The 26,889-nt window shown below is 32.8% G+C and overlaps 1 protein-coding gene across 2 annotated transcripts in view; it reads right to left on the bottom strand.

Annotated features, from left to right (window-relative positions):
• The window catches only part of Nop60B (dyskerin pseudouridine synthase 1 Nop60B), a 124,160-nt gene that overhangs the window by 15,083 nt on the left and 82,188 nt on the right, over nt 1-26,889 (bottom strand). For both annotated transcript variants that reach the window (XM_090411709.1, XM_090411710.1), the window contains 4 exons: nt 25,024-25,144; nt 23,740-23,858; nt 3,097-3,194; nt 505-577 (listed from right to left, as the gene is read on the bottom strand). In XM_090411709.1, coding sequence (XP_090267835.1) covers nt 505-577; nt 3,097-3,194; nt 23,740-23,858; nt 25,024-25,144 — 411 coding nt within the window. The remainder of the gene's footprint in view (nt 1-504; nt 578-3,096; nt 3,195-23,739; nt 23,859-25,023; nt 25,145-26,889) is intronic.

The raw sequence follows: 26,889 nt of genomic DNA, 5'->3' as shown, positions 1-26,889 counted from the left end.
GGAGGGGGAGGGGGGGGAGGGAGGAGAGAATTACAATGTCTTTGTGAAAATACAGGAACTGAAAATTTACACTGTTTACTAAAATTACTAATATCCAATTTCCAAGCTACTTCTTGGTTTCCACTAAAAAGATGGTAATTTCCTTTTCGATGAAGAACATCTAGCACTTTAACTTCGACAAACATCAATAACATAACAGGATTCAAATCCAACCTCCAATGCAGAGTGAGGTGCTATTACTTAGTGCATGCACACACACACACACACATACAAAATCTGAATGATTGCAGAAAAGTAATGTGTTTCAGAACAGAGTAACAGATGAATACTACATATTTCTAGTTAGGCCACCTAGACGTTACACATTATTCCAAAATATCTAACTTCCAGAAATAAAATCTTCCAAATGGCTAGCATTTCTATGCATAATTTCATAAATTTCACAGTAGAAATATTCTAGAATTTTTTTTTTTACTATTATCATTACTGAATAAAATTATTTACCTTATTGGATCCACTAGGCTCATAAATATCTTCTGGTTCTGTTTTAATTTCAGGCAATTCAGTTTTTATATTTCTAGATGGGGAAAAAAAGTTTAGTAAGTTCTAAGAAAATGATAAAATAGGTATACTATTACTTGGAAAGATATATTAGACAGAAATCAATACTACAATATCTTCATTACTTTGTCATGCACCATAGGCTGCATTTCAGAAATGGCATCCTATGATTTCAGAGCAATTCTAAAAAAAAAATCTAATATATCTAAAATTATATGTACTCACAGATCATCATCATCATCAAATTCCTGCAATGTACCCTCAAGGGGTGTACAGGATATGACAGTACTACATGAAAAATTTACATCATTACTAACTTCCTATCTACAATTTTCCTCCAAATCAGCCTGTTGCTTGTCAAGACTCCAACATTATCAGATCTTATATTTCTATCGTCTAAGGCACTTTGCACCGTATCAATCCACCTATATCTTGGTCTTCCTCTGGGTCGTTTTCCTGCCAACCTGGCAGAGAACACTTGTTTTGCTAATCTTTGAGACTGACTGCCATTCAAGATTAGCCTTGTATTTTGTGTTGAATACTATGGCTACTCCTTCTTTTTCTTGATTGTCATTGCCTGAATATAACATTTTGTATTTATTGCTCAGAAAGATCTCACCAGTTTTGGTCTTTTTTGTTTCAGTCACCCCTATTATGTCGATCTGGTACTTATCTAATTCCTCAGCTAGCTCCATTTCTTTGCCATTCAGGCTTCTTACATTGATAGTACCGATCTTTAACTCTGGTGATGTTGAGTTGGGGTTTGTTTTCAGATTTGTTCTAGTAGCTGACTTTTCGCTGTTCGCCCTGGTTCCCTGGCGAAAACAACGGGGGCCTTGTTTAACCGGGTGACGCCCCAGCCGGCATGAAATTTTGTCATGTTGTACCATCATTTTTTTATTTTGGTTTAACCAATAAGAATACAATTTGGTCGACTAAATCCCAAATTACCAGCCAACCCTCATTCGTTCAGTATCAAAGTAGATACCCAACAGGGTGCACCACAAGAAGGTGAGGATTGGACATTAGGTCAGAAGCCCTGGTCGGTTCTCCGCATTCCTTTAAAGGCTATGTGGAGGTCTCCTCTCAGTTATACAGCTTTGACCCTTAAGCACCCTCTCAGAACAGCATATACATAATATTGGAACAAGCAAGGCAATAAGAATCTTTTACAGGCATTTTCACTTGGCAGCAGCTGCTTGTTCTCAGATTCCAGTCTGGATGCTATTTCTAATCCTTATCCTATAAGCCTCTTTTCTCCACAATCTTTCTCAATTGGGGGGAGGGGGGGAGCAGTTGATTTCTTTGAGACATTGTGACTTGATAAAATATTATTGAGATTTCTAATAATTGTATGCATCTATCCTGTTTGAAATGTTACATCCACTTCACTGGCCTGATTTATAAAGACATCCACTGATTTTATGGTGCCTACTTGTGATTCAAGATTGTTGCTATAACACATTCCACCAGATACTTGGTTTTAAAGAACTTATTCAAAACCCCAACAATTTTCTCATCAGCCCAAGAATGCAGGACTTGTTCTCCTACGAAGGGGGGAGGGGAGAGACCCATTCCATGGCATTATCTGTCCCAATCCTCCAAGGCCACATTTAAGAAGATCATAAACAACATCGGTGACATCACATACAGCTTTCATGCTTGAGCCCATTGCTAATATTAAATGCCCCTGAAGCTTTGTCAAACTTAATAAGAAACTCATTGCTTTATAAAACTCCTAAAAAAAAAAAAACATATATATACATATGTGTGTGTGTGTATTCTTCCTTCATGATCATATCATGTAATAATGATACAGAATGTTTAACTTCTGTTTAAATTGTCAGATGACATCCATGGTATATGGGTGAAAAAATTCCACACAGAGAAATGTAATTTTCAATAGCTTCAATATTATAGAGTAAGGATATTTTTACCAACGAACAAGAAAGTAACAATTTTGAGGAAAAATACTATTCTACCCACTAGTGTAGATAAATGACCTCAAAAATGTTAATATTTTTTGTGATAACCGTGGTTCTCCCCACCTACATCCAGTACTATCTGGTGGGCCTACTAATATATCATTACAGTGCATGATAACCAAATCAATACTGCTTCAAGCACATGTAACATTTTAACATTGAAAAAGAATTACAGTAAAATACTCGCGTATTGTTCATTTTATGTTTAATATCCATCCATCTTCCCTTTCATGTCATTGCCAAGTAACTCTGCTTCTTAAGAAGCTAATCCTCTATATTACAGGATGGTTATCCCTATCTGCATTGTCTACTACAACTGTAACTGCATTATAATAATAATAAAAACACTTCAAAGTACTCTTAATATTTTTGAAATACAAATACAATATACACTTACTTAAAATTATATTTCATGAGTTGGATGCAGGCTTTCAGATAGAGAGTGAAGTGCACCATTAATTTATTAGAGATTCGAGCAACTGAACTTAAGTGGTCAACATGATTGACTATTCTCAAAAAAGCAAGTAATAATCAAGCAATAATTTCTTACCCAACAGCTAGGGCTTCCCAATTTGGAGGAGTCTTTTCATTTGGCCTACCATATTTATCTAGGAGACCAGCAGAAACCATTCTTTTCTTCAGCGATGCCTTGGAGAAAAATGAATAAAAGCACTGTAATTCTACGTATAAAATTAAAAAAGGTCTCTATGCAATTTTAATAGCCTGTTATTACATACAAGTTATGAGCACATAAACAAGAGGAAAAGTACTATCATTTAAGAATCAAGAAAAAACATAATTATAACAAAGAGAAGCTAAAGAGCAAAATCTTACAAAAAATTCTACCATGTTTCCAACTAAGCTGTCTTTAATGTAAGTCTGATTTATTCTACAGTAAAAACTGGATATGGCCTTTATGAAGTGTACCTGAATGCTGACAAACTTGTTTAATTAATAAACACTAAATGAAAGGTATCCTATGACACAAGAGAGAAAGCACAAGAAAATCTTATAATTAAAATATTAGGGAGAAAAAAAAAATAAAGAAAACTTTCAGGCAGCTTTTCAGAGAGTGCATTTATAAATTATTTCACTTGTTCTGTATCAAAACAATGCTGTAATAGAGAAATTAATCTACAAAGGTTGTAAATAAAGTAGTGGTAATACTGCCAGAAGATGTAGTTGGTAACTCACATGCTGCTCTTCATAGACAGAGGCGTGCTATTTGCATGTGCTGACATGTGCACAAGGTGACACAACCAATTCTAACAAGTGTCCTCACATGTGGAGAAGTGGTTAAAGTCATTGTATCTGTGCAACGCTCTAAGGGATGTTCACAAGATTACAACAACGCTCCTGGGTGAGGTAAAACTGTGAGTGACTGGTGGCATTAGGAAAGCCAGTGGTGACAATGACTCTACTGTCACAAGATGGGTCAGTGAATTTCGTGTAGGACAAGATGATAACTGCCATTTCAGATGGGCATGTTGAGCTTCTTTGAAGGACTCCTCATGGTTGATCGCTGATGGACTGTACTTCCGTTAGCCTGGGAAACTGGGATAGACCAACAAAGTGTTTGCCATTTGAGAACTCCTAAAAGAGAGGCTCAGTATGCGGTTGCTGACCTTCACCTGGAATGATACAAAAATGAAAGTGAAGGTCAGCAACCGCAAACTGAGCCTCTCTTTTAGGAGTTCTCAAATGGCAAACACTTTGTTGGTCTATCCCAGTTTCCTGGGCTAACTGAAGTACAGTCCAACAGCGATCGCAATCTGAATGTGACCTGAATTGACCACAGCCATTGATAAACTTCAGCAAGGGCTTATGAGCCTGAAATGAAGAGACAATCCAATGAATGACTCCAATCGGGATTATCCTGTCTGAAAAAAACTTTGCCAAGAACCCTAGAAGGTTAAAGATATGCTGATAATTGCTTACAACATTCAACATGAATTAATAGTCTGCCCTTAAGGAATATCATGATGTGCCCTGAGGACAGACTATTGTGTGTGTATGTATGAATGTCCTTCCATGTAATCAGTTAAAAATCTGAACGTTCTTTTGAAAATATTATCTAACTATTTGAGAAAACTGTGAATTTTAACTGAAATTTGATATTAAAATACATCCATTAAAAAAAAAAAAAAAACATTCAATTTCAAAGCAGATCTGAATAATGTTAATGATTATATTTTTAACCACAGAAATTGTGCAATAATATCCAATAGCATATACACTGCATCATATTTCTTATTGTCTGTTTATTTAGTTTAAACTCTGAGAATAGAATTGCATATCCCTTGACTTCAGTGTGAAAGTCTCATGAAAGTACTGGCATCAATAACAAGTCGCTGCTAGAGATCTCCAGTTTCTTTTGTACTTTTCCTTGAAATATAGTTACTCTTACTCTTTTTAAAGTGTAAGCAGAGCTAATTTAAGGTGGTATATCACAAACAGATCTGGATAAAACACTAGCAAAAAACACATTCGGCAAGACAAAGATATAGTGAGTTAATCAAGACTGCAATCTTTCTAGTGAGGATGCAGAGTATAATAAATGGCTGATGGCACTGTATGAAACACAAGAGTGCCAACTGAAGAATTAGTACTATAAGCATAAAGATATCCACAGATTACCTTGAGTACAGTCTGGTTTATGATCTATTATTGACCATTTGAAAGCGAAATGACAGACACTGCATAGTAAAAGATGTACTAGTATTTAGTGGAGTAGAATGTGGCACACACACACACACATTTCATGCATGTAGTGGTGTGTATCACATGGTCACCAGAAGATAAAAGAGAAGGCAGCTTTGACTTCAGTAGAGTTACAGAGGCAATTTGCACCATAGAATTTCAAGAAAGCTCCTGGGATGACCACTTGGGCTGAGAAGGGCAAAGAGGAGAAAAGCTGGTTGGTGGCATCATGTTAGATGAACCACGATATACGGTTGGCCTTCTTCAAGAAGAGTGTCAGAGAATTGCATAAAGTAGTTAATCAAAGATTGAATGCATGTGAGGAATGGAGTGCAAGTGAAGCCTATAATCATATTAAAAATGTCATCCATGAGATAGCTAAGGAAGCTTGGTTTTTGAAATGAATTTGAATGAAAGTGAAAAACACATTGTATGAAAATATAAGGAGGACCATGGACCAGTTTCTTGAGATTAATTACTCACTAGGATATAATAAAGCAGCTCAAGGCATTGAGGACAACCATCACATGAGAACAAATCTTAGCTAACATCCAACAATGTTAATACTTATGATAGCCTGGATAAAACATTTTAAAGATCCTTTGACAGACAAGAAAGAATAAACTGAGGGAGATACAGATGGTGATTGGAGTGTACAAGATGCCTTGGCAAGATCACAGAATGGAACATATCAAAGCCCAGGAAGAATACCCATGAAATTTATGAAAGCATGGAGGTGACTGATTGCTGTCATATATAACTTCATAAATTTCATGGGTATTCCTCCTGGGCTTTGATATGTGTCCATTCTGTGATCTTGCCAAGGCACATGCTTTCTGTAAAGTGGCCCTTTTACGTTGTAATATGCTGCAAGCAAACAAAACCTATCTAAAGACTCATATTGTATATATGTCAGTAGAGGAGGAGACTAATGATGGCTGCAAGTCCACAACTATTTATTAAACTGCGCTTCGTATAAATGTTAATACTTATGATAGCCTGGATAAAACATTTTAAGGATCCTTTGACAGAAAAGAAAGAATAAACTGAGAGAGATACAGATGGTGATTAGAGTGTACAAGATGCCTTGGCAAGATCACAGAATGGAACATAACAAAGCCCAAAAGGAATACCCATGAAATTTATGAAAGCATGGAGGTGACTGATTGCTGTCATATATAACTTCATAAATTTCATGGGTATTCCTCCTGGGCTTTGATATGCTTCCATTCTGTGATCTTGCCAAGGCATCGTGTACACTCCAATCACCACCTGTATCTTCCTCAATAAAGAATTGTTCTTAAAACACAGTAATAAGAACAATTCTTTAAATTAGCAACATTAGTGCAGTACTTGCTGGCATCTTTAAGTAAGTTGGCAGAAAATGGAGAAATCCTGACTGAAATCACAGGTCCATCAAGGAAGAAGTGCAGTATTTATATGCAGTAGACCACTTCAGATATTTACCACAGTCCACTATCAACCCAGTGAGTCACATGCTAATCTAAGAATACTGAGCAATTATTTCTGGAGGTCACCCAATAATGATACCAACTTTCTCACCATTCTCACCATTATGGGATTTTCTATTCTGGAGAATGCAGAACTCTGGCAGTATTCATGAAAACAAGTGTATTTTAAGTGTGACTTGTTTAATATCAAAATTGTAATTGTACCCCACTTTAAATACAAAATTATATTCAGATTTCAGGTGACTGTTACGAAGAAATAAGCACTACATTCCCAGCACAACCAGTGGAGTATAGAACAAAGAACTGCGAACAGAATCTATTCCAACAAGATGACACATGACTGTGTCATCTTGTTGGATATTTGATGACATGCTTTTGACAACTATTCTGCTATGGGCACTTTTCTCAATCTCAGTATCTCCCCTCTCCTGTAAATAAAGGACCAAAAAAAAGTCAAGAACTTGAACAATTAATTGTATTTGTGACAAGGAACAGTCATTGCTATTTGCAACATGAAAATGTGAGACTACGTGTAAATGGATTCACTTCGATAGCTATCAAAGGGATCAGGGTTTGAAGTTCTGGAACAAAATCCCTATAGTCCAAACTTGGCCCCAGTTGAACACACAGTAATAGTTGGTCCTCAATGTACAACATAAGTGATGACTACTTGTACTCATGATGGCCATCCCATTAAGATGTTCACACGAATACCACCTCACTCCTGCAATCCATAGACCAAGATGTTACTACTGTTTCTGAGGATAATAGATTTTAAGAGATACTTTCTGCTCAGGCTATTGATGCTACTGATTCTCAGTAGCATCATGGAGTGAAATGAAAGCAGTGAGTTGAATGTTGTTGGGAAGAATCTTCTGAAAATATATGTTCATACATTCACAGGATTTAAAAAAACAAAGCCTTACATGACAAGAGATTGCTACCAGATAAAGGCTTGGAGTTGGAGGTTGACAATGAAGGTGTAGAGCATTTGACTGAAGAGTAAGGAGCACAGAAAATTTCATAAGATGAAAAAAAAGCAGAACAAGAAGAGGAAGCCGAGTTCCCATAATTTATAGTGAAAACACTGGCAGAGGCATTTGCATCCTTTAATGAGAGAATTCTGTCATTTGAGGAAATGGACCAACACAGAGATTTATTCACCCCAGATCTTCTATAAGTTATGTATCTGGTGAACCATCCTCAGAACACTTTGTTGCAGTTGCTGAATTTCAATAATTTGTTGATTACCTAGTTTCTCCTTTCTCTTCTGATGAATTTTCCAACTAACAAAGCAGCAGCTTTGAAGAATTATTCTTGTTTCAGTCTCCTCTCCATATGATTATTTTACTGGAGATTAAGTGCACAGAAGAACCTTATACTCATGTTTCATTATTTTTTATAACGAATTATACAGAAATTCAAATTTATAATTTGTAGATTATATTATTTCACTATAAACAAAGGATAAAATGAATTTTAAAAAATAATATGGACAGACCAACACGTTTTCATATTTAAGCATGTTAAGGAATGATTGCAGGAAAAACTTAGCTTCAACAGCCTGTGTGCCACCTCTGATTAAGCATCCTTAGATAACAAAAGCAATAGTTTGAATTTTTCTGGATCACTTATATAAAGGTGGCAAAGTAAAATGATTCCAAATGGAGAGTTGACATTGAATTCACAGTCTGAGAATATGGCAAGTATTCAATTTCTCAACATCTTTAATTTATTTAAATGAACCGAGTACAGGAATGGCAAATCCAAGGTACTGATGCTGGACCATGCCTGACTTCATATAATATACATCTGTTATATTATCTATACACTGGTCCCCCCACCCCTTCTTTCTCTTCCTTCCACCCAATGCTATTAGTGTATTTGAGGGATAGGGGCGAATCTCTCCTATTTTGCTATTTCATTTCTTCTTATAGGTTGGTGCAAAAGTCAGAGACAGCAGCCATGTCTAGTAACCAATTCATAAGTATTCTAATTACTTTCAAGTCTCAAAAAAAAAAGAATTCAAGGCTGCTAAAATGGAAATGGCCCTAGACTGGCTAAAGATATCAATTGGAAAAAGATTATCACTCATTTTGCTACTTGGAATGTAAGAAGTATAAAGAAAACCAAACAGATGAGATTCTATATCAAAACAAAATCAAAATAGCAATATTGACTGAAACAAAGAAGAAAAATCAGAGAAGCAAAGAAACCGATAACTACATACATATCTATAGTGAGTACAAGAGGACCAGAGAGCAAGAGCATCAGTTATGACTCACAAATCCTTTAAAGACAATATCAATAACTATAAATACTGCAATGAAAAAATATTACAAACCTAGATTGAAACTTAATAGAGGATATCTCACAGTTTTTGGATTATATGCTCTAGAGGAGAGGGGAGAAGAGGAAAGTTCGGACTTCTATAACCAACTCCAAAATGTAACAAAAAAATAAAGAAAATTGACATGTTATTACTGCTGGGTGATTTAAATGCTTGCATAGACAATATGAAAAAAATCCAAAATCATGTCGGAACTTTTGGAGAATTAGTAAAAAATAGAAATGGCCAAAGATTAATCGATTTCTCTATCTACAATAATCTAAGAATAATGAATACAATGTTCAAACATACATCCATAAATTCACATGGTCAGCAAGAGGATCAAAATCTATTATAGATTATACTATAGCAAATAATAAAATAGGCAGTTTTATTATTTGCTATAGTATTCATTCTTGATGAGTCTTCTGAGGTTTTGAAATTGAATCCGATCATTTAACTATGTGTGACGTCAAAACAGCCCCCCCACACACACACCAAGATGGATAAAACACCAATATCCAATAGATAACCGAGAACTTAGGTTCAAAGTTGTCTCATTATCTGACTCCGATAAAAGAAAACTATATCAGCAAAAAATAAATGAAATATTACAGCAACTACCCTCAGATGAATCTATCAATGAAGAGTAGAATCATCTCTGCAATATTTTAGGAGATTCAGCCAGAGAAATATTGGGAATGTAACTGGAACCCAGAAATCAGGTATGAAAAAAAAAAAAAAAAAAAAAAAAAAACCAATAAAAAATGGTTAAGCATAAAGAAAACAAAAAATGAAATTGAATATAAACATAAAAGATCAATAGAAAAGAAAAACATGTAAAAGACAGAGTTCAATGGAACAATTTCATAACTACAATCCATATTATTTAGGAAGCAATATGGATAAAACTCAAACACAAACATTAGCCTTTTAAATACCAGATATAAAATATATTCATGTCTCTTAAAGACTAAATTAAAGAAATATGAAAATATTTTTGGAGAGGAAAAAAATGGGTTCTGTAAAGGCAGATCCTACACTAACACCGTTTACACTCTCAAGCTTCTGATAGAAAAAAGAAGAGAATTCAATTTAGAGACTCATATATCATTCATCGATTATAAAAAGACTTTTGATAAAGTCAACTGTAATAAGCTACTGGAAATTTTAAGAGATGACAACATTCCTAACCAGTTAATTAAAGCAATTTTCACTATATATAACAATAACAAAATTAAAATAAAAATAGCCACACAAAAATCTGAATCACAGAATATAAATGCAGGTGTCCTTATCGGACACTCGCATATTAATAATATTAGTGTGTGAAGGAATAACCGTGATTGCACCAACATCAATACAATTTTATTTGCCAATGATCAGGTTCTAAATGAAGATTGACATAGCAAAAACATACAATATGGAAATCTCCATTTCCAAAATAAAGTCCTGCCGTTTAAAGGCCAAGATCCAATTAGAAGTAAAATCATCATCAACAATGATATACATTCAAATATCTAGGCTACCACCTATCTTAAGAGAGAAACACATACATTATAAAATAAACAATTACATAGGCATAACAAAAACTATTAATCAGATATTCGATCCAAATTTAATAAGCAAATAAATAAGAATCCATAACTCAATAGCAAGACCTATCCTAAGATATGGTTCAGAAGCCTGGACCATAACCCAAGCAAAAAGACTAGTAAGCTCTGAAATGAGATTCATGCACAAAAGAGCGGGATACAATACTCCATTTCCAAAGAAATAGTAATATCTTAAAGGAACTTGAGGTGATACCTGTCTTAGACTACATCGATCTTTACACAGAGAAAGAAATACAGAGATAGACCTCAAGGGAGAAGAAATAGAGGATGGACTTTGAGAAGATGGGAAGAGACTGTAACAGGCCACTAGGCCTATTACTGGAAAGGAAGTAATCAAGCATTAACAGGAATTAAATCATTTCTAATTGTAATAAACTGAATGAAATGATAATTAAAAACAGTGCACAAAAAAATAGTAATATTACACAATTCAGATACACATATATTTGTATGTTTCTTTACTATGGACATGATTAAATTTATTCAAGTCCAACTCTCAGAAACTGGACCATTTCAAAGCTTTACCACTCCAAACTAAAACAGTTCAGATAGGGAATTTTTGAAAGGCTCTTGTTTTTCCACATCTGTAACACTGAATACATAAAAAAAAATAGTGATCAGCTGACATCATGTGGTTAATAAAATATCGAAGCAACAGGAATCAAATCATTACTAATTGCAATAAACTGAATGATATAATTAAAACAGAGCACAGAAAAAGTAATATTAAACAATCAAGATACACATTCATCTGTATGTTTCTTTACTATGGACATGATTAAATTTATTAAGTCCAACTCTCAGAAACTGGACCATTTCAAAGCGTTACCACTCCAAACTAAAACAGTTCAGATAGGGAATTTTTGAAAGCCTCTTGTTTTTCCACATTTGTAACACTGAATACATAAAAAAAATAGTGATCAGCTGACATCATGTGGTTAATAAAATATCGAAGCAACAGGAATCAAATAATTTCTAACTGTAATAAACTGAATGATATGATAATTAAAAACAGTGCACAAAAAAAATAGTAATATTACACAATTCAGATACACATATATTTGTATGTTTCTTTACTATGGACATGATTAAATTTATTAAGTCCAACTCTCAGAAACTGGACCATTTCAAAGGTTTACCACCTCCAAACTAAAACAGTTCAGATAGGGAATTTTTGAAAGGCTCTTGTTTTTCCACATCTGTAACACTGAATATCTAAAAAAAAATAGTGATCAGCTGACATCATGTGGTTAATAAAATATCGAAGCCACAGGAATCAAATCATTACTAATTGCAATAAACTGAATGATATAATTAAAACAGTGCACAGAAAAAGTAATATTAAACAATCAAGATACACATTCATCTGTATGTTTCTTTACTATGGACATGATTAAATTTATTAAGTCCAACTCTCAGAAACTGGACCATTTCAAAGGTTTACCACCTCCAAACTAAAACAGTTCAGAGAGGGAATTTTTGAAAGGCTCTTGTTTTTCCACATCTGTAACACTGAATATCTAAAAAAAAATAGTGATCAGCTGACATCATGTGGTTAATAAAATATCGAAGCCACAGGAATCAAATCATTACTAATTGCAATAAACTGAATGGTATAATTAAAACAGTGCACAGAAAAAGTAATATTAAACAATCAAGATACACATTCATCTGTATGTTTCTTTACTATGGACATGATTAAATTTATTAAGTCCAACTCTCAGAAACTGGACCATTTCAAAGCTTTACCACTCCAAACTAAAACAGTTCAGATAGGGAATTTTTGAAAGCCTCTTGTTTTTCCACATTTGTAACACTGAATACATAAAAAAAATAGTGATCAGCTGACATCATGTGGTTAATAAAATATCGAAGCAACAGGAATCAAATAATTTCTAACTGTAATAAACTGAATGATATGATAATTAAAAACAGTGCACAAAAAAAATAGTAATATTACACAATTCAGATACACATATATTTGTATGTTTCTTTACTATGGACATGATTAAATTTATTAAGTCCAACTCTCAGAAACTGGACCATTTCAAAGGTTTACCACCTCCAAACTAAAACAGTTCAGATAGGGAATTTTTGAAAGGCTCTTGTTTTTCCACATCTGTAACACTGAATATCTAAAAAAAAATAGTGATCAGCTGACATCATGTGGTTAATAAAATATCGAAGCCACAGGAATCAAATCATTACTAATTGCAATAAACTGAATGGTATAATTAAAACAGTGCACAGAAAAAGTAATATTAAACAATCAAGATACACATTCATCTGTATGTTTCTTTACTATGGACATGATTAAATTTATTAAGTCCAACTCTCAGAAACTGGACCATTTCAAAGCTTTACCACTCCAAACTAAAACAGTTCAGATAGGGAATTTTTGAAAGGCTCTTGTTTTTCCACATTTGTAACACTGAATACATAAAAAAAATAGTGATCAGCTGACATCATGTGGTTAATAAAATATCGAAGCAACAGGAATCAAATAATTTCTAACTGTAATAAACTGAATGATATGATAATTAAAAACAGTGCACAAAAAAAATAGTAATATTACACAATTCAGATACACATATATTTGTATGTTTCTTTACTATGGACATGATTAAATTTATTAAGTCCAACTCTCAGAAACTGGACCATTTCAAAGGTTTACCACCTCCAAACTAAAACAGTTCAGATAGGGAATTTTTGAAAGGCTCTTGTTTTTCCACATCTGTAACACTGAATATCTAAAAAAAAATAGTGATCAGCTGACATCATGTGGTTAATAAAATATCGAAGCCACAGGAATCAAATCATTACTAATTGCAATAAACTGAATGGTATAATTAAAACAGTGCACAGAAAAAGTAATATTAAACAATCAAGATACACATTCATCTGTATGTTTCTTTACTATGGACATGATTAAATTTATTAAGTCCAACTCTCAGAAACTGGACCATTTCAAAGGTTTACCACCTCCAAACTAAAACAGTTCAGATAGGGAATTTTTGAAAGGCTCTTGTTTTTCCACATCTGTAACACTGAATATCTAAAAAAAAATAGTGATCAGCTGACATCATGTGGTTAATAAAATATCGAAGCAACAGGAATCAAATCATTACTAATTGCAATAAACTGAATGATGTAATTAAAACAGTGCACAGAAAAAGTAATATTAAACAATCAAGATACACATTCATCTGTATGTTTCTTTACTATGGACATGATTAAATTTATTAAGTCCAACTCTCAGAAACTGGACCATTTCAAAGCTTTACCACTCCAAACTAAAACAGTTCAGATAGGGAATTTTTGAAAGCCTCTTGTTTTTCCACATTTGTAACACTGAATACATAAAAAAAATAGTGATCAGCTGACATCATGTGGTTAATAAAATATCGAAGCAACAGGAATCAAATAATTTCTAACTGTAATAAACTGAATGATATGATAATTAAAAACAGTGTACAAAAAAAATAGTAATATTACACAATTCAGATACACATATATTTGTATGTTTCTTTACTATGGACATGATTAAATTTATTCAAGTCCAACTCTCAGAAACTGGACAATTTCAAAGTTTTACCACTCCAAACTAAAACAGTTCAGATAGGGAATTTTTGAAAGGCTCTTGTTTTTCCACATCTGTAACACTGAATATCTAAAAAAAAATAGTGATCAGCTGACATCATGTGGTTAATAAAATATCGAAGCCACAGGAATCAAATCATTACTAATTGCAATAAACTGAATGATATAATTAAAACAGTGCACAGAAAAAGTAATATTAAACAATCAAGATACACATTCATCTGTATGTTTCTTTACTATGGACATGATTAAATTTATTAAGTCCAACTCTCAGAAACTGGACCATTTCAAAGGTTTACCACCTCCAAACTAAAACAGTTCAGAGAGGGAATTTTTGAAAGGCTCTTGTTTTTCCACATCTGTAACACTGAATATCTAAAAAAAAATAGTGATCAGCTGACATCATGTGGTTAATAAAATATCGAAGCCACAGGAATCAAATCATTACTAATTGCAATAAACTGAATGGTATAATTAAAACAGTGCACAGAAAAAGTAATATTAAACAATCAAGATACACATTCATCTGTATGTTTCTTTACTATGGACATGATTAAATTTATTAAGTCCAACTCTCAGAAACTGGACCATTTCAAAGGTTTACCACCTCCAAACTAAAACAGTTCAGATAGGGAATTTTTGAAAGGCTCTTGTTTTTCCACATCTGTAACACTGAATATCTAAAAAAAAATAGTGATCAGCTGACATCATGTGGTTAATAAAATATCGAAGCAACAGGAATCAAATCATTACTAATTGCAATAAACTGAATGATGTAATTAAAACAGTGCACAGAAAAAGTAATATTAAACAATCAAGATACACATTCATCTGTATGTTTCTTTACTATGGACATGATTAAATTTATTAAGTCCAACTCTCAGAAACTGGACCATTTCAAAGCTTTACCACTCCAAACTAAAACAGTTCAGATAGGGAATTTTTGAAAGCCTCTTGTTTTTCCACATTTGTAACACTGAATACATAAAAAAAATAGTGATCAGCTGACATCATGTGGTTAATAAAATATTGAAGCAACAGGAATCAAATAATTTCTAACTGTAATAAACTGAATGATATGATAATTAAAAACAGTGTACAAAAAAAATAGTAATATTACACAATTCAGATACACATATATTTGTATGTTTCTTTACTATGGACATGATTAAATTTATTCAAGTCCAACTCTCAGAAACTGGACAATTTCAAAGTTTTACCACTCCAAACTAAAACAGTTCAGATAGGGAATTTTTGAAAGGCTCTTGTTTTTCCACATCTATAACACTGAATACACACACAAAAAAAGCAAACAGCTGACATCATGCAGTTAATAAAATATCAATGCACATGAAACTTTCGAATGAGAAAATAACTGACATTTCCCCCCCCACACACACCCATAGCAAGTGCATGCTGACTATCATGAAAAGGACAATAATTTTTGTGAAGACTGAGAAAGATTAAACAATGAAATAAATTTATTTTTGCAAAGGTACAGCATGACAATGTGAGGCCACACAAAAATGAATTCACTTAGATGGCTATGAAAGAGATCAGGTTTGATGTTGTGGAACATACTCCCTACAGGCTGCACTTGGCTCTGACTGCATGTGGTTATTTCCTAAACAGAAGATAACATATCAAGGGTATGACAGAAGTGAGAAAATGGTTATGAAATTAACCTGAAGAATTCTATTATGATGCTTTGAAAAATATGTTAATGGCGGAGAAAAAGCATCTTAAGACAGGGAGCGTGCATTAAGAACTGATGAATGAATACAAGTCAACTGTTTTTTTATTTTATAGGTATATCTTGGGTGGGAAACTATCAGAGTAGAAACAATTATTTCAGAACAGTCCTTGTTAGTATTAAAAGAGTCCAAAAGCACTTATATTTCAAAATCCTACCAACTTGTTGAATTTCAAACAAATATTCCAGACAAACTTACAAATTTGAAAAAATATGCCTGTATGCAGAAATATTCTGAATCCTAAAGAAATGCAGAGGAAAGAATAACCAAAAGGAATCAAAGATAAGAGGACTGAGATAATATTAGAAAATAAGATACACTGAAGGGAGACAACAGACAGATCCTCTGGCAATAGTAAGGAAGTCTGAGGCAAGTACACACACAACTATAATATCAAAAAGGAAAAAACGACTGTACAAAAAACTTGCTCCAACAGCCTATGCACAAGCCCTGATTAACCACGTCCCCGTCAATATGGATAAAACACATCGCTCCTTTACACTTCATATCCATCACATATTTCATCAATGTAATATCAGTGGTATTACAATTTTAATATGCACTTTGCATCCATGGTAACTTGGACGTATATATACGTCCTGGCCTGTTGGGTGGTTAAATGCCATAAGATGACAAAACCAATTGTCTGAATTTATCCAGATCACTTTTAAAGGGTGGAAATAAGAAGGCTGTTCTTTGTAGATAACTGACATGGAATTCACACCTGATAATGGCTAACTGGATAACAGGTGTCCCAGTAAATGCAGAATTTGTCTGTTGGTAGACTATTCCATTATTATTTAAAAAGCATGGAATGACATCTTTCGGATGATAATTTTTTATTTTTTTGTAGTCTAGATATGTTTTTGTTTCCAACTTTTTAGTTTGAAAGCATAACAAAATTCAACTATTTTTGCATGCTCTAATGCTTGAAGACATGAATATATTCAATGAGGAGCTTAACGGTCAAAGCTGGATACCTGGAATACACCCACGTAGCATTTTAAGGAATGTGAAGAACCAACCAGTCTGACCTAATACAAGTCCTAACTTTCTTGTGGTGTATCCTGTTATCTACCTGGATGCTGAACAAAGAAGGACAGACTCGATTTGGGTTTAACTGACCAAATTGTATTGTTATTGGCTTAAACCATAATACAAAATGGTGATATAACATGACAGAATTTTGTGCCAGATAGAGCATTGCCTGATTAAAGAACCCCTGTTGTTTTCATAAGGGAACCAGGGCAAACAACAAAAAGAACTGGACAATCCTTTTAATGTAAATTATCCAGATTACAAATCATGTTGCTGCTATATTATAGTGTTAAGCAAGAATTAAAAGGAATCAAATTGTTTCTAATTATAATCAACTGTGAGAAAATAAAATTTAAAACATTGCATAGATATAGTAATATTGTATAATCTAGATATATATTCATTTGTATGTTTCTTTATTATGGACATGATTAAATTTATTAAGTCCAACTCTCAGAAACTGGACCATTTCAAAGCTTTAGCACTCCAAGCTAAAACAGTTCAGATAGGGAACTTTTGAAAGGCTCTTATTTTTCCACATCTGTAACACTGAATACTTAAAAAAATAGTAACCAGCTGACATCAGGTGGTTATCAAAATATTTATGCATGGGATTCATGTGCCTTTTTTTTTACACTCACAAGAAACAACTATTAACATGGACATGAGTAAATTTCCTTTCCAAAGGAATTATGCTGATTATCAGGTTTGTTAAGATAACTCTCATGGCAATGGTTGTATTTTCATATGCTCTCAGTCATTAAAAGTAAAGGTCAACTTTTTTTTTTTTCATAGCTAACATCTCACATATTTATGAGTGGTATGATGGAATTTTTACAAATGGGTGTAAATTTTATAAAGTAATTTTAAATATTTATATTAATATTTGCATGAGTTATGTGATGACATTTTGTACATGTTTTATATTTTGATATCAGAGTTTTCCAATATAAGATGCAATCACTGTACTAATAGTAGTCATGTTGTTACTGAAGTTTTGCATTGAATGTTGATATCTTTAGAATGACCATATATGGCTATCACCTGAAAGATGGCAACACTAGCGAGAGAGAGAAAAGTAGAAACAGAGAAAACCTGCCAAGCTGAATTCTTTAATCTCAAAAAATTTTTGCATGCTGTTTATCTGCTCCCCAAAGAATAATTGTAAAATTAAGACTGAAGGACAACATAATGTATCAAGCCTTCTTATATCGACGAGTGTATGATCAAACTAATTGAAAGCAAGAAGGGTACACTTCATAAAGCGAGATGAAACCATCAATGAATTAAATGTAAAATTAAATGAAAATATTTAATAAAGAAAGATATTCATCTCCTTCTGCAAGTTTGGTGACAAGTGCAAACATAAGATCTTCAAACTTTTATTGTGATCTAAGGAACCCAGAAACAAATTTAATTGTGACAAACATTAATTTGATTTTTTTTTCTCTCTCAGCTTATATTGTGTAATCTTTAGAATGGCCATATAGTTATTTTTTGTAATTGTACAGAGTATATGACTTATCAGATTGCCTTAGAAAGATAAAGAGAATAACTGTATGGAGAAATAGAGCTATTGTACATGTTTATTTCTAGTGAATATCTTAATATTTTTACAGATTGAATTTCATTTTTTGGATTTTGAAAGTAAATACATCATTACATACAACAAGTCTAAATTAACTTAATCATCCAATAAAAAACAATAATAATAATAAAGTATATACAGGATGATCAAAGAAGCCTGGAAGCACAGGAAAATTTTTTTGTTAAATAATGTTAGTAATTTTCAAATAACATGCTCAGCATGTTTTCTTTCAACCTCCAGATACCAATGCAGATGAAGTATGTTTCTCTGTATTTAATGGAACATATTGGTATTATCATTCAGACAGGTAACAGTAATTTGCTCTTGGAGATGCTTCAAATTTTGGATTTTGAAGGAATACACTTTTTCCTTAACAATTTCTATGTTAGGATTAATTTCCTTCTTTTCTGTTTAAATCTCAAACAAAAACAAGCCTTTCTTTCTTATAACAGATGCCCTTCCACAGTCATTCAAAATATTCCTCTACTTTTCCCTATTAGAACCTAGTAGAATGGCAGGCACAAATCTTACTCTCCAATTTCCCCATTCTGAAATCACCTTGTATTATTTGAAATTGAATGCTATTCAAGGGTTTTTTTTTTTTTAAAAGTGTGGAATACTATAGCTACTGTTTCTTTTCCCAAATCACTATTTCTCAAAAAGCATATAGGAGGATTTCACCATTTTTCCCTTTCTTTGGCATTTCTGTAGTTCCTCTACTAGCTCCACCATTCAGTAAGAGTATTACTCAACTACCTCACTTTCCACTCTTTGCCTTGGTTCTTCCATAATGAAAACAGCAGGAATGGCCTTGTTTAACTAAGTAATGTCCTAGCTGGCAAGACCAAATATTTAATGTGACAATGGTAAAAAAATCATGGTATACAATAAGGATATCTCAATTTTATGGATAATGAAAAAACAGCCAGTTCAAAACTTTGAAGGCATATTACCAAGCAAACTAGCAGTTTAATTAAATGCCAAGCAGAGATATGAATTAGTTCTATTTCCCTTTAAAATCAATGTTACACATTATCATGTTTAAACACATTATCTGGTTTAAAAATGAGATATTATACCAAGAATTGTTTGGTATAAGTAGATGACAGCACATGCTACTATTTACAAATCTTGAAGTTTGATGAACTGCATGATCGTAGTAAATTTGGAAAATTAGCAATAATATGCCAAAACTAAAACATGCAACGAACAACATTTTGATAAATTGTCCAAATGGTAACATGAGCTATTTAGACTAGCGGATGATAAATTTAATGAGAAAAGCATTAAATTTATCATCCACTAGTCCAAATAGCCATATTTTCAGATTTCATGTCACTTTATTTTTGATTTTTTTTGTTGCATTCTTTCCTCCATTTGTAAGCTTTCTTCAAGCATTTCATGATATCTCTGGTATGCATACTTTTTAAAATTTTCCCAAGGGAGTGTGAAATAAGGGCCACCATCTAATGTTGAACCAGATTTTTAAAAAAAACTATTTAAGTTCTGAAAGAATAAGAGGGACTATTTTTAGATGTGAACTATTGATTAATATTACTTATTGATTAATAATTCATATTACACACTGTATATAATATTAATATAAAAAGAAACATTTTGAAAAGAAAAACTAGATAAATTGCAAAATCTGGAAGTAAGATTGATTTAATTGGATGAGCAGTCCATGAAAAGAAATCATATATAAATTTCCTTGCTAGTCACCATGGGATCTTAATAGAGAAAGATGTAAAAAATCTAAATTATGTGAAAATGTTGATAAAGAGAATCATGAAATGTTTGAAGAAAGCTTACAAATGGAGAAAAGAATGTGACAAGAAAAGCAACAACAATAAAGTGACATGAAATCTGAAAATATCAATATTCTAGATGTCTACAGTATTTTGAAAAATTATCAAATGCAATTCACTCATTACCCTAAACATCACCTGCCCTGTTTCCAGTCACCCAGACTGCACAGTAGGCCCAAATCAGGCTACTGATGGAGTTATCTGTGTGGGGGATTGTTTTCATGAATGTCACTGTAGATAGTTTCAGACTAGGTATTGCCCTACATGCTGATAATGTGACTCAATAGGTCTGTACTCTACTGTAAAACAAGATAACAATTACACAACACTGTACACACTGAGGAAGAAATATGCATTAAGGCTCACAATTATCCATGTTTGGTCACTTTCAGAATCTATGCACACACAAAATCAAAGCAGATTCTGACCACAGAAAATACTGAAATGTTTTGAACAAGTAGAAAAATTACAAATGGGGAAACTACCAAAAGTCCTGAATGAAACAATAAAGCATTCATGATATTTTATATCAATATTTTCTCTACAGTGAGAATTGGCATCATATTACACAATTTATATAAACATACATATGTTTTGTACGTTTCCTCATTATGGACATAAATATTATCATGACCAATTATCAGAAACAGACCAGCACAAAGTTTTATCAATTTGAACTAGAACAGCTCAGACTGGCAATTTTTGATAGGCCATTGTTTTTCCACACTTGTAACACTGAATACTTAGATAACTGTAATCAGCTGACTTGTATGGTCAGAAAAACAAGTTGGCAGGACTTATGATGAACATTATCTTTTTCATAACTGCACATTAAGCTATCAAATAAGTTATATCAGTATGCAATCTGTTTATTTAACACCTTTCTTTAGATTATCACTGGAATATGAAGTGCAGATATCTTTGCACAACATTCATCTTATCACAAGTGTTTTTTCTCCAGTACAATAAATTGATTCAATCCATGAGTAGTTACTGCACTTGAGGATGGTGTTGAGTTTGTATGTAAGTAGGCTAGTTAGTGCTTGTGTCTCATAGGTGTGGATGAAAGCCAAGGAATCATTATTGCAATAACTGGTTGAACAAAAAATAGAGTGAGTGAAATTTCTTTCTACTGAATAGAATGGGAGAGGCAAGTAAAAGCAACAACAAATACAAGAATGGTATTCTAAGAGGTATATTGCTTTGGTATAAAGTGGTTCAGCACAGAAGTCATGCATGCAGGTTAATGTAAACAACACATGTGTGAAAAAATGAACCATATCTTCAATATGCATTCTTTTGTCATGAGTTGATTTTTTTTTTTTTTTTTTTTTAAATGGCACAAAGACATCAAAGGTCAAACTATGCCAGGACACAGGTCACAGCAGTACATAAGGTAATTCGTTAGTAGGACAATCACAAACATCCATGCCCTTGGCAGGAGTCAAACCCACAGCCTCTTGGCTGGAGAGCGGATACACTAACCACTTGGCCAACAAGCCAGTTATTTTGTCATGATTGAGAGCTTAAGCAACAAAGGGTTACAACAACAGTATAGCATTTCAATTTGTATAAACATATTAAATGGACCTTTGTATGTAGATCGCTATGTATGCATAAAATAAGGTACAAGGTAAATCCAGAAATAAAGTTTTGATTGATTGTAAATTACATGAAATTACTTTATTGTCAACAACCTCACACATTCACTCCTTGCACTGAGACATTTGTCATATTGGAACAAGTTTTTGTATTCTCTCGTTGAAATAATTTGCTGCCACAGGTGTTTAAAACCAATCCTTCAGGGCTGATATATAGATCTTCTGATGCTATTACAAGATCCAAAATATCTCCATCATATCCTTTTTGATACCTGTGACATCAATTGCAGGCTCAATTCCATCCCCCCATGCCAGCCACTTATATCCCCTTGGTATGCATGATGGTAACTCAGTTTCTGGATTTGCCTTGTAATTCTATGCAGTAAGCTTCTCCATGAAGACTTCCCTAAAACTACAAACCTCCAGCTTGACTTTAAAAAGAACTAATACAGATTCTTTCTCTCTGCCTACACATACTGCATCGATTTACTATAGGCTACTTTGAGTATGCAAGTGATATAGAAAATCATCATGAAAACTATATTTACTTTTATCATACCAATATTTGGAAAAGAATAACTCAATCTATCTTAAGTGATACAAGGTCTAAATGACAGCTTGAAACAAAGTAAGAACGTATCACAATCGGTTGTCTAACTTTCAGCTAATCATGGCAGATGACAAACAAACTGGAATCCTTTCAAGTGACAAAACTGACAGATTAAGCATAACACAGAACAACTTAAGATTAGAATTTCTTACACTTTTGGTGGAAAAACATTGATTCAATAAGTAGTGACATTAGAAAGAACTAGTTACACTCTGGGCAAAAAAGTAAACAGATGACATTCTGAAGTGTGATGTTTAAATTATCAATAAATACTTACAGTTTTTGCCATGCATGTTTTCTTATACAATATCGGAATTACAACATCATCATCATCAAATTCCTGACATGTACCCTCAAGGGGTGTACAGGATATGATAGTACTACATGAAAAATTTACATCATTACTAACTTCCTATCTAATTTTCCTCCAAATCAGTCTGTTACTTCTCAAGAATCCAATCTCTATCATCTAAGGCACATTGTACCATATCAATCCACCTATATCTTGGTCTTCCTCTGGGTCGTTTTCCTGCAAACCTGGCAGAGAACACTTGTTTTGCTAATCTTTCCTCGCCATTCTGTTTAAGTGACCATACCACCTGAGGGTTTTTGTCTGACTTTTCAGCAGTTTGTTATAATGGCATTTGCATATATCAATAACCACATGGCTAATTTCACAGTATTAATTTGTACATACTGAGTTCCATACACTCAAATACAAAAAGTTGAAAAAGAATTAAAGAAAATCAGCATGTCAAATAGAGAAATTGGAAATTAAGCACAAGAATAAGTATTTGCATGGTTAAAATAGTTATTTTATAACTGTGCCTCATTTAATTTATAAATGTAGCTAAGTTAGGTATACAAATAAACTGTTCTAGCAAATAAGCTAAACATATAGGGCATACCTTAAAGCTAACTATGAGTTTAAAAAAATGGTAGTGCTATCTCTATAGTAGTAAAAGAGACAATTTACCAAGACTTCAATTTTAACATCAAATTAACAACCCATAGAATTAAATAATTATATTTATAAATAAAATAATAACACGATTATAAAAAAAAAAAAAAACTTACAGTAGGTCCAAGTCCCCATTTGCGAGGGTATACGTCACGTTCCATAACCACCCTCTTTATTTTTGCCACAACTCCATGATCACAACTTGCAATGGTTGCGGTTGTCATCAAAGCAATGGCTAGAAATAGCATACAACAATAATAATAATAATAAATAATCTAAACAAAAGTTTTACACAAACAATTAGTACACAAAAATTCTCCCCTAAATGTACACTCTAATATGATATTATGCATATGCACAGCAAAGGATTTACTTCTTTAAGCTTAGTCAAGCCAAGCATATGTATATGAAAAATTAAAACGATAGTTTTTCAATAGAATGCAATGCATATCATCATAATGTTGAAATATCTCATGATGCTAGGATTTAACTTATATTCAAAACAATAGTTTGGTATATAGCAAGTGTGCATGCATGTGTTGTGATATCTGTTGGATTTGTGATGAGGAGGACAATAAAGTAAATGATTGTCCATAGTACTTATTATCGAACCAAGCGAAGAGCTAACAGTTTTGGCAAAGTATCAACTATCAACAATAACCTATATTTTGTAATAATAAGTTCAGCAATCTGTGCCAAAATAATGCAAATCCATAAATATGTCTGCCGCAAATTAAACCTAATCTGGACTGATAACAGTGATCTAAATGTATTTAATGTTAATATGCATTCAGCCAGTTTATGCTCACTGTTATTCTAAAGCACGTACCAAGAAATGTCTAAACAAGTACATGCAGGCCAGGTAATAGTAATTTGTGCTTGGATCATGAATAAGATTTTTTATTTGTGGTCCAGCCTAATGCAGCACTGTATATTGAAAAATAGTCTAATGCTTCGATTTTATTTCATTATCCCTTCCTGTTTGAAAAAATCAGCAACTACTTATCACAATCAGACAGGTGTTTACCTCAAGCTGGCTCAGTCACAACATGTACAAACTGACTATACCTTAAAGAGATGAGAAACTTGCGGTACCATTGCAATTTTAACATGGACTTTAAAAGACAAGCCCATGACTTGTGAAATATCCTTGGCTTTTGTAAATAATAAATTATGCAGATAGCAATACAAATGTTATCTAACATTTGTATTGAAAAATTGATAACAGCTTAGGATACATATCACATTTCCATATCTCCCAAGCTCTGGTTCACAATTAGATCAAGACTATGAACATTATATTACAAAATTTAGGGGTGCACATAAACTAGATGCTCAAACACTAAAATTATCAACATGACTAATGTTATAAATACTATTCACTAAAAAGAAATATTTACCAATTGTAACAGCTTCACCTTTTGTTGTCACAATAACTATTTCCTGGTTAAGTTCAATTCCATCTTCATACCTCAAAATTCCAGGTAACATTATTTTGGCACCATAGCATATGGCATTCACCTAGACAGAACATTATTATTATTATACAAACACCTCTTAGACACTCCATACTCAAACATCGGTTTATTTGATACTGTATTTACTTGAATATAACTTACACTTTTTTCCCCAAAATGAAAGTTAAAAAATTGTGGTGCAAGTTACATGAGGGGATTTTAGGAAACTAAAGTTTTTCAGGAAAAAATTAAATTGACGTTTATAATTAATTCTCAGTATTCATTATAATTAATAATTGCTCCCATTATTTATAAAATTAATGCATTTAAATTTGAATTATCAATGTTATTTACGCGATTGGCAGCTCACCTTCACCACATGATATATTTGAATCTTTAGCGACAGCGCTTCTGTAATTAAATGAAAACAAGCAGTTTCATTATTGATTGGTTTTATCATTTCAGAATCATAAGATCACCATGATTTAATAATACTGAAAATGGGTATGACTTACCAAGAATCTACTATTTGATATTGCTACTTCTGTTTTGCATATGATTGGTATTGTATTAACAAAAGATCAACAACAAAGGCAAGCGACAGTTGTTGAGTTGAAATGCTGATTCTCTGCAATCGAATTCCAAAATATCTGAAACTGCTATAACAATATTCCCTATCCATTTTTTAAAGTTTTAAACTTTTTCATGTGCATAAAAAGTGTGTAAAATATGCAAAATTTTTTAATTTCTTTTTTCGTAAAGTAAAACCAGGGGCGCGAGTTATATTTAAGTAAATACAGTATACATTTATTGCAACAAAAGATTATTTGTATAAATAAACACAATGAAAACTAATCATTTGAATATCTCATAATTACAGAACATCACCTCATAGTACTGAACACTAAATGAAATCAAGTAAAAAAAAAAACCTCACAGGATGATGATGTCTATTAAAGCTACAAGAAGGTAACAAAATTTGGTTTAAGACTTTTTGCACTATTTACACTATTCAATATAACAAAATACATCTTAAAACAATATTTGGCGTTATTTCCTGATAGGAATTTGCTAAACCTAGTATGTTTGTTTTATCCATTGTTTCAGTAACATAAAAATGCAAGAGTGAAGCAAGCTCAAACTTTTTCACCTCTGATTAGTTTTTTTAGTATTCAAAATAATGATCGCGACTATCAAAAATGTTAGAATCATGCCAAAATCCAAAAATTGCATAACAATGTTGGTAAATTCACTTTGCATGAGGTAGTTAGTTTCTGGGTGGGTACCAAAATGCAACCATTAGTATACAACATGTTTTATTATTATATGTATCCCTATAAAAAAAAGTTATAAAACTAACATACATTTGGTACTGTCAATCAGTGGCCTGAGAGCTAGTTGATCTAATTTTCCTAAAGACCAAATATGGTACTTTCCAAACTCCTTCAAGCTTCTAATAAGCAGAATCATAATCTCACAACAGACAACAAATATTAACTGCCACCTTCCTTCATAAACATCGATGCTATACTTGAATTATAATCCAGTCTGGGATAGATTGGACTGGAGAGTACAGATTGTATTCACATGGCAAGCCAGACTATGATTAAAACATGACAATTTATCAGATGTGAGTTAGAAGTAGTTAAAGAATGCAGATGACATATAAAAGTCCTTGGGAACACTTGCACCAAGTAGGAAAAACTGCATGTTATATGAAGAGAACTTGACAGTATTAATCTTCATTTGTGTTATTAATAATATTTTTTTTTTATCAAACACCTAAGATGGTATGATTAAGTGAGATTA

This window comes from Typopeltis vanoorti, chromosome 21 (genome assembly GCF_054136105.1).
Source record: "Typopeltis vanoorti isolate ZY-2024b chromosome 21, IOZ_Tvanoo_1.0, whole genome shotgun sequence".
Lineage (NCBI taxonomy): Eukaryota > Metazoa > Arthropoda > Arachnida > Uropygi > Thelyphonidae > Typopeltis > Typopeltis vanoorti.
Note: the sequence above shows the minus strand (reverse complement) of the source record. Positions and strands in the feature narration are given on the sequence as shown.